General features: G+C 42.0%; 1 protein-coding gene across 1 annotated transcript in view; it reads right to left on the bottom strand.

The window, feature by feature from the left end:
- DOK6 (docking protein 6) overlaps positions 1 to 14335 on the bottom strand; it is a 373397-nt gene that overhangs the window by 297056 nt on the left and 62006 nt on the right. Inside the window, exon 4 of the mRNA XM_040433916.1 lies at positions 2630 to 2744. Coding sequence (XP_040289850.1) covers positions 2630 to 2744 — 115 coding nt within the window. The remainder of the gene's footprint in view (positions 1 to 2629; positions 2745 to 14335) is intronic.

Genomic DNA, 14335 nt, shown 5'->3' with positions numbered 1-14335 from the left:
GCGGGCCTGACACACACTGGCAGCAGGCAAGCAACTGAATTTAGACTACTGTCTAAAAATTAAATGCCTTATTTATCGGCAAGCTACTGTGCCACCCGGTATCAGTGGTTGGCACTGGCAGTGGGCACACTACAGTCAGTTGAAGTCGGCCTGACACACACTAGCAGCAGGCAAGCAGCTGAAATTACACTAAAGTGTAAAAATTAAATGCCTTTTTTATGCAAAGTCCTGTGCCAGCCGGTATGAGTGGTGGGCACTGGCAGTGGGCACACTACAGTCAGTGGAAGTCAGCCTGACACACACTGGCAGCAGGCAAGCAACTGAAATTACACTAAAGTGTAAAAATTAAATGCCTTATTTATCGGCAAGCTACTGTGCCACCCGGTATGAGTGGTTGGCACTGGCAGTGGGCACACTACAGTCAGTGGAAGAGGGCCTGACACACACTGGCAGCAGGCAAGCAACTGAATTTAGACTACTGTCTAAAAATTAAATGCCTTATTTATCGGCAAGCTACTGTGCCACCCGGTATCAGTGGTTGGCACTGGCAGTGGGCACACTACAGTCAGTGGAAGCGGGCCTGACACACACTGGCAGCAGGCAAGCAACTGAATTTAGACTACTGTCTAAAAATTAAATGCCTTATTTATCGGCAAGCTACTGTGCCACCCGGTATCAGTGGTTGGCACTGGCAGTGGGCACACTACAGTCAGTTGAAGTCGGCCTGACACACACTAGCAGCAGGCAAGCAGCTGAAATTACACTAAAGTGTAAAAATTAAATGCCTTTTTTATGCAAAGTCCTGTGCCAGCCGGTATGAGTGGTGGGCACTGGCAGTGGGCACACTACAGTCAGTGGAAGTCAGCCTGACACACACTGGCAGGCAACTAACCTTAGATTAAAGTATAAAAATTAAGTGCCTATTTTTTAAGCAAAGTCCTGTGCCACTCGGTATGACAGGGGTGGGCACTGGCAGTGGGCACACTACAGTCAGTTGAAGTCGGCCTGACACACACTAGCAGCAGGCAAGCAGCTGAAATTACATTAAAGTGTAAAAATTAAATGCCTTTTTTAAGCAAAGTCCTGTGCCAGCCGGTATGAGTGGTGGGCACTGGCAGTGGGCACACTACAGTCAGTGGAAGTCAGCCTGACACACACTGGCAGGCAACTAACCTTAGATTAAAGTGTAAAAATTAAGTGCCTTTTTTTAAGCAAAGTCCTGTGCCACACGGAATGACAGGGGTGAGCACTGGCAGTGGGCACACTACAGTCTGTGGGCCTGCAGCTCCTCACACACAGGCAGGCCAGGCAACTGCAATATGTATATAAAGGAAAAAAAAAAAGCAGACTAATGTTGCAGCCCTAAAAAGGGCTTTTTTTGGGGTGCTGTCAGGACGCTGTCCTTACAGCAGAGATCAGATGAGTCTTTCAGGACTGGAGTGGACACTGAATTCACTAGCCTAGCTATCGATTTCCCAATTAAATCAGCAGCAGTTACAGTCTCCCTCCTCTCACTAAGACTGCAGCTTCAGAATGAATCTAAAATGGATGCTGTGCAGGAGGTGGGAGGGTCTGGGAGGGAGGGTATGCTGCTGATTGGCTGGAATGTGTCTGCTGACTGTGAGGTACAGGGTCAAAGTTTGCTCAATGATGATGTATAGGGGGCGGACCGAACATCGCATGTGTTCGCCCGGCAGAGGCGAACGCGAACAAGCTATGTTCGCCGGGAACTGTTCGCCGTCGGATAGTTCGGGCCATCTCTAGATGGCAGCGCTGATCACCGCCCGACATTGCACTTGCCGCGGGCAGCGCTGACCGCGGCACATGAAGGGTTAATGCGTCGGCATTAGTGATTTCACTGATGCTGGTGCATGCAGCAGGGGTCTGGCTATCAGTGACTGCCGGACCCCTGCTGCGGATTGGGCGGGCGCAGCTACTGCACCCGCCCCGATCCCCATGAAGTACATGTACGTCACGGGTCTTTAAGTCCCGCAAAGAAATGATGCACATGTATGTCATGGGTCCTTAAGGGGTTAATAGAACAGGTTCTGTAGACATCTATGTGGAATCAGCTGACAACGGTTTTAAAGAAGTATGCTCTTTCACGCTATAGTAGGATCTTGGGCCTCAGCACGGTTCTTTATACCTGACGCTTACATCGACCTGTAAGTTTGAGTTCACACTTGAGTTATTTGGTCAGTTTTGGCCACGTAACTGCCCAAAGAAGTGAAGTGTGCATTGATTCTAAGAGCGACGCCTGTCATCTGCATGTCATACTGACTCACAGTATTATTTCACTACCACAGCAGACTCACTATGCGTGTTGCTGCAAGGCACAGTGTTCTACACCACTATACAGTCTCTCTGCAGCCAGGAAATAGCTGTTTTTTAACGCAATTTGCCACAAATTAATTCAGATCGAATCAAATCGTTTTGGAAAAATCGGCAAGCCGACCGAATCGAATTTTGAGAAAATAGCTCATCTATCCTTATAATGGATGATATATTACTATTATAAAAAATAAAGTCAAAGTCGAGCATGGTGCCACGCTGTAAATAAAATAATGTATTGTTTACTTTGAAACAAGCTGAGGTTCCTTTTATAGCAAATATAGTAGTAATTGCTTACCTGACTCACAGGCAAATGTCTTTGAAGTCTCATCATGAAAGATAATTGCTACGGCATGTTTCTTGGTCTCTCGAGGCAGTCGTGTTATAGTTTTGATATTGTGCAGTTCTGTTACCTTGAACAAAAAAGACATGTTTGTTTTCTGTAAAGTATAAACTCTTTTGTGCTAATGGCTTTTGAAAAATACAATATTGAAATAATATAACTTAATACTTTTGTTTGTTACATTATTACATAGTGATATTCTGGCCAATTTTTACTATTTCCTTTCTAATTACACTTTTACTTTCAGCTGAAAGATCATTAAAAGTAACAATAAACGTATATAGTTCCTGAACATTTAAAAAAAATATTGATAGGGTTGTCTAATTTTATTTGTGTTCTGTACACAAATTGCTAAATGTTCTGTTTTGTTTAGTTATACTCCTATCTTTATTCAAGTATAATTTTATGATTTAATATGCACAAATTTTTCACAAATTCAGGAAATTTCTTATGAATTTCCGAAGAGATACAATTTTCTTCAAATCCAAGACTTTTGCAATTCATCCTGTGCAAATCATTCAAAATGGCAGCCACAATTTTGCAGTCAGATGACAGAGAAGAAGGCATCTGTCACTAATAAGGGATCATTTTGGACCAGCTTTTAACTTTCAAAAGCATAAAAAAATCCAACAGCGCAGTTCATTTACCCTTAGCCATATATGTCTCTCTCACTTTGATATAACTAATGCAGCCTTGGAGTTAAAGAGCTTGAAAGTGGTTGGATACAGTCCTAGAAGTTCCCAGAGTAAAACACACACCTTTTTGATTCAGACCAAATTTTTGGGACCAGATTTATTTGGACCGAATAGAATCTGGTAAATGATTTGACCGAATCGGACTCAAATTTTTTTGTCAAATACGCTCATCTCTAAGGACTTTAATTTATGAAACAAATTAATTTCAATATATTTTTTTATAATATTTAAAGAGGACCTTTCATGTTTTTTTTTTTTGTGATGCTGCCACCATGCCTGTTTTTTTTTAAATATCGCTACTACGCCGCACTGTGCCCACCTGCAGTCTTCCGGCTTAGTATGTTAATACTGAGCATTGGTACAGGGAGTAGGAGACGCCAGGGTTTCTCAATGGGCATATCCTTCACAGCAGCTTTTTTTTCTCCCTGGCTGTGACGCTTTCTGCTGTGATTGGATCGTATAACACAGAAAAAATGCACCAAACGGATATGCCACTGACTATACTGGCTAGTCATACAAGTAGATATTAAAATCTGAGACTTTTGCCAATATATTCCTGTCAGGAACATATCGGAGCCCATCATGCACCACGTCACGGTCTCTCAGCATGGCAAGGGGTCCTACCACTACGCTAACTATGGTGTGAACAAGGTCTGAAGGTGATGAAATCCAGCTCACAGCCACGCTTCCACACAACCGCCTAGCCGGACCACTAGTGCAATGTGAACAAAGCAAGACTGTAAGCCACACCCATATCAGACCATGTGATGGAGGTTACCAGGTGATTGGATCGTGTTACAGCCAGGGAAAAGGAGATGCCCATTGAGAAACCCTGGTGTCTCCTCCTGCCTGTACTGATGCTCAGTATTTAACATACTGAGCTGGAAAACTGCAGGGGGGCACAGTGGAACATAGGAGCGATATTTGAAAAAAAACAGGCAGGGTAAATGTATTTATCTAAACTAAAAAAAAAACATGAAAGGTCCTTTTTAAGTATACATTAGTGATGAGCAGCATAGGCAACATTCGAATTTGCGATATTTCGTAAATTTTTGGCCAAATATTCGCCGTAAATTCGCAAATTCGTGATTTGTGATCTCCAGTCATTGTTTACTTGATTGCAAAAATCGGCGGGACCCGGCGTGGGGGGGGGGTTGGCGTGGCATGGGGGAAGTTGGCGGGCGCGGGACGGAGGGTGGGAGGCCGGTCGAGGGCCCGGTGGACGGGGGAGGGGGGGCGGCGCCTCGTCCAGTCGTGGCGCGCGGCCAGCCCCGCTTCGCACCCCAGCCCGACCGACCCAGCCCTTAGAATGTAATATATTTGCGATAAGTTCGCAATAAGTTCGCAATTTGAATATTTAACACTATTCGCGAATACGAATATATAGCACTATATTCTAAATATTTGCGAATTCTCGAAGTGGCGATATTTGCGATTAAAATTTGCGATTAGAATATTTGCGCTCAACACTAGTATACATGCAGCAAAAAAAGTTAAGCAAAGGTATTTATTTAAGGCAAGTAAAGGTATTTTATCTAAATAAAAATAAATAAAAAATAATGAAAGGTCCTCTTTAAGTATACATGCAACGAGAAAATTGTAAAAGAAAGTTAAAGCATTTTAGTGAGTGTTAGCCAATTGGCATAATTCACATTGCAGAGTTTGAACAATCACAATATAATCATGAAAGTAACCCTATTATCAATACAGTACACTGACATAAAAAAATTAAGTACTGCCTTTTACAAAGTATTTAGGTGAACAGAAAAAATAAAACAACCTAATGTTTCTGTATTTAGTTCTTTGTGAATTGGTAGTTGGAGAAAATTTAAGAGACATTGTGAGGGTGCTCAACCCATGATGTCTATATAGAATCTACTTTCTTCCTGACAAATATTGTACATGATATCATCTTTTTGTATCTGTAAGTGAAATTGATGAAAGTTATCACCTCACCTAATTCTGGGGATCCTCTTTTTTCCAATGCCTATTGATAACCAACTTAGCAGTTATGAGAATTAGACTTTATTGTTTAGAAACAATAAAGCTAAATTCATAGAAGCTATTATACCAAAGTGTATTGTCTCTGAAGTGAAGAAAAAGATTTTCTGATCATATTTTTTTGTAGTTTGGGACACGACTATAGTACATGGAACAATGTGCCCTTCTGTCCACAATTCCTCCAACATATTTCAGAAGTCCCTGGGTACATAACATATAACCTAATGGGAGTAGAGCATTGTTTTCGCAAGGTTTTGAAGGCTGCTTCAAAATCACTTACACATTTAAGTAGTTGCTATAAGTTTGGTGGTGTTGTGGCACTTAAATGCAAAATAGCATTTTCTAAGTTCTTTCTCCTAGGTTACAATTGATGGGCTTTTGATGAACTGAGCTTTGTTTCCCAAAGTACCATATATACTGTAGGTCTCAATATTTTAACATGTTTGGATGGCATTTGAAATAGCTAAATAATACAGGATGGTCCCCTTGGACTTCTACCTGTGCGGTAATATCAGGTCCTAGATTTATACAGTGAAAATCCACAGTGTGGCTCAAATGCAACAGCAGATCCTGGACGCCTGTGCAAGCATTTCTGCTGAGGTGTTGCTCTCAGTGCATTGTGAATTGGAGAAGAGGAATGCCTTGATGATTCGAAACAATGGGGAGCACATTGAGAATATCCTGTAGTGGATCATTGTTGTGTTTTATCTCACAGAAAAATTGTTAATTACTTTAACAGGAATAGAGGTACATCACATTTAAGCACAGATTTGGATTTCTTATCAAATTCTCAGATGCTTATGTCATCCCTTCCCATTCAACTTGGCTCCAAATGCATTCAACGTGTTGAAAATCACCACTCACAGATTTGCCCCTTTTCCTTTAGCAACATGGCACACAAAGGATGGCATTCCCAACCACCATTTTGCATTTATTCAGGTGTCTCCACACTTTTAGACCACCTTGTATACTGATTTACATTAGGGGTGAAACTCTGTTGATTAGAAAGGTAATATTGGATTGGATCCTGAAATATTAGCAAAATCCCCAGTGAGGGGTTTTATATCTGAACTGAAGGTCAACAAAGTCTTGGAATAAATAGTTTCCAAAGGGAGAAAGCTAATTTCTCTATAGTATTTTCCAAAACCTCAACGGGAGGTGTGGATTTACTAAGGACTAGCTGAAGGATTCGGCTTCGTTCGGGTATAATTCATCTATATTATTTAATGTTTGTTAAGGGGGTCTGAGTGTGCTGTCTGAGTGTGAGTTGCAGGGAGAAAGTCACCGTCCCTCCCACCTCTGTAGCTGACTGAAGTCGATTTTTAACTTCATTTTTTCAATCCCTGTCGGCTGAGGAGTGGGAGGGGGCATAGCCTAACTGGATCATGGCCGTGTCCTTTTGAAGAGCTCACTCTAAGACAGCAGCACCGTGCTGTCTGAGTCTGAGCTGCAGGGAGAAAGTCACCATCCTTCCCACCTCTGCAGCTGACAGAAGTCAATTTTTTACTTCATTTTTTCAATCCCTGTCGGCTGAGGAGTGGAAGGGGGCTTGGCCTAACAAGATCAGGGGCATGTCCTTTTGAACAGCTCACTCTAAGACAGTTAGCACAGAGATGCCAGGGCATCTGGGAAACTATCTTTTTTATATTTTCATACGTATTCTCTAGTTGGCCAGGGGGCCGGCGACATGGGTAATGTAGCTTGGCCAGAGGGGCTGAGCCAGAGGTGGGAGTGAGAATCCCCCTCAGGCCTGCCCCTGGAGGAAAGGCATAAAAATGCAATCCCTGGATATTTGGGTGTCACAAAGTGGGCGATCCAATCAAATTGGTTTGTGCGTCATTACTCTGTCCAAATCTCCTGGGAGGAAATTACTTTTACCACACAAATGTTAAGTATCAGAACTTTCTATGTTTTCTCCTTTTTATTTTCAATTGTTTGCAATTTATGTATGTATCTTGTTAATTGTTTTTTGTAACAAAGTACTGTCTATTCTTTATACATTAAACCTAAAAGTTTGATGGTTTGTCTTGCAACCTTAAAAACCTGTTAGCTCCATAAAGATTGTGTGTGCAGTCTCAGGCTGTATGTTGTTTTTCCGTGAGGCTTGCTATCATGTGGGTGTCTGCTTGCGAGTGGAACACTCAGGGGTGTCCTGTCGACCTTATAACTGACGGGTAGTGGCAGTGAAAGTTTTGTGTTAGTGCGTGGGTGTGCTTGCAGGCTTCAGGTGGCGATTTATGCTCAAGTTACGGCGCGGCGTAGGGCATAACAGTGTGTGAGGGCATGAGGTGAATCGGCCTGAAGGGCTTGGGCAACCCTTGTCACGTGATGTGGTGGGTTGGTCTGGTCCCCGATACGTGACAGAACCTTTCACCGCTTCTGACATTCCTGTTTTAATAGCTCCATGCATTCCCCATGTAATAATAATTCTGGAGCATCTATTCTTATGTCTGTATGTTGTGCAATTCCTTTATTATTTGTAGTAGAAGTTATGAATGAATTGCTATTAGCCTTCAGTAAAGGTACAGAGGGGTGGTAACCAGTTGGGGGTGTGTACCTACACAGACTGACTCTATCCAATCAGTGATGCCATTTTCATACTGTGCAGGTACACCCCTCCAACTTGTTACCTCCCCTCTGTACCCTTACTGAAGGCTAATAGCAATTTATTCATAACTTCTAGTGCAAATAATGAAGGAATGGCGCAACATAGAGCCATAAGAATAAATGCTCCAGAATTGTTAGTCTGTGTGGAATGCATGTAGCTATTAAAATAGGCAGGTCAGGAGTAATGAAAGCTCCTCTTTAAGTGAAGAAAGACTGGTAGGTAAGTAATCATTTTTTATGGAAGGTAAGCCTGGTCCGCCTACTCCTTTTCTCCTAGACTAAAGTGTGCGTGCTATTCTTGCTTTTTTTACCCTAGACTAAAGTGTGTATGATATTCTTGTTTTTTTTACCCATCTAGTGTTTGCTTTAAAATAAAAAGGAAAAATTGTGAAACAAATTAAATACAATATTGCAACATGCTAGCAAAACCATTGACAGCTTGCAATTCGAATCACAAACACTGCTTGCTTAAGACAGAGATCTTGTGACACTATCACAATATCATGTTATATTGAAAAAACAATCATCTTGTGACACACATATCAGGACATGTCCTTCTGTAATATAACATTAGCATTGTCTGTGTTGATTCCTCTGTATGTGGATCTCTACCTAATACCCATGCATGTACGTGCTATGTAAAAATAGTGTTCCTAATAAATACATTCCGATGTAGTGTTAAGAGTTTAGGTTTTTTCACATTAATTAATATTTACTAAGATTTCTTATTATTGTCAATATATAACAGTTCATTTGTTGGCCATGTCGCTTTGTAGTATTGGGTTCTTACAATTTAATCAGAGGTTTCTTTTAGATACTCTGGATTTCTCATACTGTATATTCTATACATATTCTGATAAACTTAATTAACTTCCTAGAAATTGGCCCTCATTTTTATGAGCTGGAGAAATTAGAATGTGTGAGTCCCACTGGAGACAGAGACTAATGGGAATGATTACAATGTGCTGCATATGGAATGTGTCGATTTTTATCTTTATATGAGCATTTGAATTTAATGCAGTAAGCATATGGTCTTTTCCACTACTATGATATATTTCATTAAGTTTATAAAATGAATCTCAAGGGGCTTTAAATTTGCAGTCAAGTTTAGATTTAAAGAATCTGTAAACAGATTCATTTTCAGTCACATTTTTTAAAGAAATTCAGCTTTTCACATTATGTAAGCGTTAGGATATGTGCTACATAGGTGCAATAAAATACCAAAATGTTAACATCGTAAATTATTTTGTTTACTTGGTAGCCCCTGAAACTTTCTATAATAGGAAATGTCACAAAATGTCTGCAGTGTCACTGAACTTATATTTTAGACTTTTAAACTTTAAAATAAAGTATTTTGTCTTAGGGTACTTTCACACTTGCGGCGATCCGGCTGCAAACCGGATGTGGATCCGTCTGACAAATGCATTGAAATACCGGATCCGTCTCTCTGGTGTCATCCAGAAAAACGAATACGGTATAATTTTTTTCAGCATTTTTAAAGGTCTGCGCATGTGCAGACCAGAAAGCCGGATCCCTTTTGCCGGAACAGTTAATGCCGGATCCGGCACTAATACACTTCAATGTAAATTAATGCCGGCATTCCGGCAAGTCATCAGTATTTTTGGCCGGAGAGAAAACTGCAGCATGCTGAAGTATTTTCTCCATCCAAAAAACGTAAGAGGGACTGAACTGATGCTGAACGGAATGGTCTCCATTCAGAATGCATTAGGATAAAACTGATCAGTTTTTTACCGGTATTGAGCTCCTGGCTGTGACGGAACTCAATACCGGAAAACAATAATGTTAGTGTGAAAGAACACTTAGTAAAACATGTTTATTGCATTAAGACAGTTGGCTTATATTTTGTTTTTAACCCCTTCACGACACCCTTGTACAGTGTATGTTGGGTCTCTAAAGTTGGCACTCGCTCCAAAGCAGATCGAGCGCCAAAGCTAGGGGGTGCTGTTTCATACAACACATGCGACTAATGTCTGTGATCAGCAGTAATGCTGATCATGGACATTTAACCTCTCAAATTTGACCACAGCAACGGGCTGGAACGCCGTACCCCGCCAACAGAGATTGGGGAAGGATTTTATTCAAAGTAATGAGCACAAGCCTCTATTAGGCTTCCAGACACATTATAATTCAGTCAAGCACATGGCAGCATTGAATTGTATTATAGCTATTAGAGATGAGCGAATCGAAGCTGACAAAGTGGAATTCAATCCGAATTTCAGGAAAAATTTGATTCGCAACGAATGCGAACTTCCTTGCGCTTCATGGTAACGAATCCCAATTCTCCTAAAATGGCGGTTACATGTGGGAGGACTGTGGACATGGGGAAAGGAACTCTGGGAAGGCGGGATCACCCAGATTGACATGCCTGCATGCAGCAAAATCAGCAGCCAGCCAGCCCTGTGATGTCACAGCCCTATAAATATGGCAGCCAATTTAGATTCTGCCATTTTCCAGTGTTCAGTGTGCAGGGAGAGAAGTGTAAACGCGCTAGGGACAGCAATTGGAAAAACCTCATTGTGGGAAAAAAAAGACAGAAAAAACTATTTATAATACAGAGAAAGGATAGGAGGAATCATTTCACAGCATCTTAATGCAGGGAGAGACGTCAGAAGGCACTAGGGACATTGATAGGAAAGCGATTTACAAGTGGCAGGGAAAGATTATTTGGGGATCCAAATAGCCATTAGACAGCTCTGTCATTCCAGCTATTTGTTATTGGGCTGCAAGTTCTATGTTGAAAAGCCTTTAGTGGGCTATATCTTTAGTATCTTATATCAGTACTACAAGAAAAATATATACGCATTTCACTTCTGCAGATATTTCTGGTGAAAGCGTATAGGGGCGTATTTCAGTATGTGGGGATTAGCTCTGGTAGGCAGATTAGCGGATGCAGTACAGAGGCAAAAACAAATTCTTTGACTTAAACAGTGCAGTGTTTATTCACACATAAACAAAAATGACAGTTTGTCGTCTTGGTGTTCATTCACACCATGGCAAGTCCACAGAACAAAAAGCATTCACCTTGTCAGTGGTTTTGGCAGTAGCAGTCCCCAACAGGCTTTAGGGCGTGCTTCCCAGCAATGCGGTTCTCAGCCCTTTAGTACGGCACACATCATGCAGATCTCAAACCACAGAGACTCCACAGATCCATTGTGAAATGGAGGATAATCCCCAGCTGAGACTGCTGGCTGGGTTTTATATCCCTAACCAAAACTGGAACGTGGGGAACAGCCACCCACCCTGCACTTTGGCTGCTCCCAGTAAGAGCCTGCCCGGATCTGCTTTGCAGCCACACTAAAAAAACAATAGTGTCAGTCAGCCCTAGCTGCTGCTGACACTTAAAATTACTGGCTCTTACCTCACCGAGGCCAGGAACCTCGGTGACACATATCTTCCGTCAATGACGGCCCTTTGCGCTTTCCTGCAAGTACTACAGGAAAAATATATTCTCAGTGCATTTCTGCAGTTAATTCTGGTAAAAGCGTATAGTGGCCTATTTCAGTCCAACAAGAAAAATATATGCTCAGTTCACTTCTGCAGTTATTTCTGTTGAAAGCGTATAGGGGCGAATTGCAGTAAAAAAAAAAAAAAGAAAATATACGCACTGCACTGTTGCAGTTAATTCTAGTGAAAGCGTATAGTGGCCTATTTCAGTCCAACAAGAAAAATATATACATAGTTCACTTCTGCAGTTATTTCTGTTGAAAGCGTATAGGGGCGTATTACAGTAAAAAAAAAGAAAAATATATACGCATTTCACTGGTGCACTTATTTATGGCAAAAAACGTTCAGAGGCCTATTTCAGTACAAAAAATATATATATATATATACGCACTTCACTGATGCATTTATTTCTGCTGAAATAGTTTACTGGCCCACGTATTTCAGTACAAAAAGAAAAATATATTCTCAGTTCACGCTGACGGTTATATGTTTTGAAAGCATGGCTGGGAGTCAGCTGGGTGGCAGCAGTGGGATTTCGGGAGCAAAACGTGCCCGGGGCAGCAGCCTACTTACCCGGGAAGTAGTGGTGCAGGGGTTCCCGGAAGTAGCAGTGGTAGAAGTCAGTGAATGCGGCGGTTATATGTGGTAAATAGTGTTGATCGAGCACCATAGTGCTTGGGTGCTCGGGCCGAACATATCAGGATGCTCGGATGCTCTACCGAGCACCCGAGCACAATGAGAGTCAATGGGAGAACCCAAGCATTAAACCAGGCACCCCCTGCTCTGAAGAGGGGAGCGTGCCTGGTTCATAGGAAAAGGTCAGAAATTAATGGAAACACCACCGAAATGGTTTGGGAACAGCATGGGGAACATGTCTGGATGCATCTGAGACTCCTAGGTCGCTGATGGGAACGATGTTGTCCGAGTAGTACGCCACTTTTACAGACTGACAATAATACGCACAAAACCAAAGATAAAATCGATTTTAGATGAAAAATTGTTAGGAAACATTCTTTCCTGTATATTTACTTGTACATAAAGTGCAAGTGCTGACAAAAATTAAGAGGAAGAGGCACTCCGATACAACCTGTATATCATATAAAGGAGGGCCTCATTCACAATGTGGTACTATTGTTCATGTAGTGAGACTCCTACACTCATAAAGCCTATGCACTAAGTGAAAGGGCTACCAAAAATTACAAGGAACCGGCACTCCTATACACCCCTTGTTACACATAAAGGAGGGCATCATACACAGTCTTAAAAAATTATGATTGATGGCATGCTGGTGACCCTCAAAAACATTTGGAGCAAGCGCCTGCTGATCTGACCATCTAAAACATTATGGTCGAGGGCCTGCTGCTGCTTTGGCAACTCTAGATAACCTGGGTCCAATCGCACGTCCCCATCCCCGACGATCCATTCTGATGTCTGACCTATCAACTTTCAATGTTATTTTCAGCGCCAACCATGGTCACCATAGGTAAGGGGGAATCGGGGTTCGATTCCGAAGAGGGAGCATGAGAAACGGCTGCGGCTACCACATCCAAGCAAGGCAGCATGCGTGCAAATTACCTATTAGGTATAATTAGGTGAGGGCCTGCAGGTGAGCTTACCCTCTAAAACATTATATGCGAGGGCCTTTAGGTAAGCTGACCCTGTTAATTACTGTAGGTGAAGGTCTGCTGGTAAGCTGACCCTCTAAAACATTATATGCGGGGGCCTGCTGGTGAGCTGACCCTGTCAAACATTATATGCGAGGGCCTGCTGGTCAGCTGACCCTGTAAAAGATTTACGGTGCAGGCCTGCTGGTGAGATGACCCTCTAAAAGGTGGTAGGTGAGGGCCTGCAGGTGAGCTGACCTTCTAAAAAAATATATGCGATGGCCTTCAGGTGAGCTGACCCTGTAAAAGACTGTAGGTGAAGGCCTGCTGGTAAGCTGACCCTGTAAAAAATTAGATGCGAGGGCCAGCTGTTGAGCTGACCCTGTAAAACATTATGTGCGAGGGCCTGCTGGAGAGCTGACCCTGTAAGAGATTTTAGGTGCAGGCCTGCAGGTGAGCTGACCTTGTGAAAGATTTTAGGTGCGGGCCTGCTGGTGAGCTGACCCTCTATAAAATTATATGCGAGGGCCTTCCGATGAGCTGACCCTGTAAAAGATTGTAGATGAATGCCGTCTGGTGAGCTGACCCTGTAAAAAATTATATGCGAGGTCCTGCTGGTGAACTGACCCTGTGGGCTTGCTGGTGAGCTGACCCTCTAAAAAAATTATATGCGAGGGCGTGCTGGTAATCTGACCCTGTAAAACATTGTAGGTGAGGGCCTGCTGGTTAGCGTTCAGGGCGAATATTCGAATAATTAATTTTAATCGCGAATATCGGCACTTCGAGAATTCGCAAATATTTCGAATATAGTGCTATATATTCGTTATATCGAATAATCGTCATTTTTTTTCATCTGAACACATGATTCCTCCCTGCTTCTTGCTTGTGGGCCAATTACGTCATTGGCCCATAAGCAAGAAGCAGATACGAATCAAGCGTTCACGTCAGATGGAAAAAAATTATGAATATTCTAAAAAACAAATATGAAGCACTATATTGAATATAGTGCTATATATTTGTTTTTTTACAATATTCGTAATTTTTTTCCATCTGAATTTAACACTTGATTTGTACCTGCTTCTTGCTTGTGGGCCAATGACATCATTGGCCCACAAGCAAGAAGCAGGGAGGAATCGTGTTCAGATGGAAAAAATTACGATTATTCGATATAATGAATATATAGCACTATTTTCGAAATATTCGTGAATTCTCGAAGTGGATTTTTTTCCACTCGAAAAATCGGCAAGGTAATGATCGTGTAATATGCGAATATTACGCGATCAATACAG

Source organism: Bufo bufo, chromosome 5 (genome assembly GCF_905171765.1).
Source record: "Bufo bufo chromosome 5, aBufBuf1.1, whole genome shotgun sequence".
Taxonomy (NCBI): Eukaryota; Metazoa; Chordata; class Amphibia; order Anura; family Bufonidae; genus Bufo; species Bufo bufo.
The sequence above is the reverse complement of the archived record's forward strand: the minus strand, read 5'-3'. Positions and strand labels throughout refer to the sequence as shown.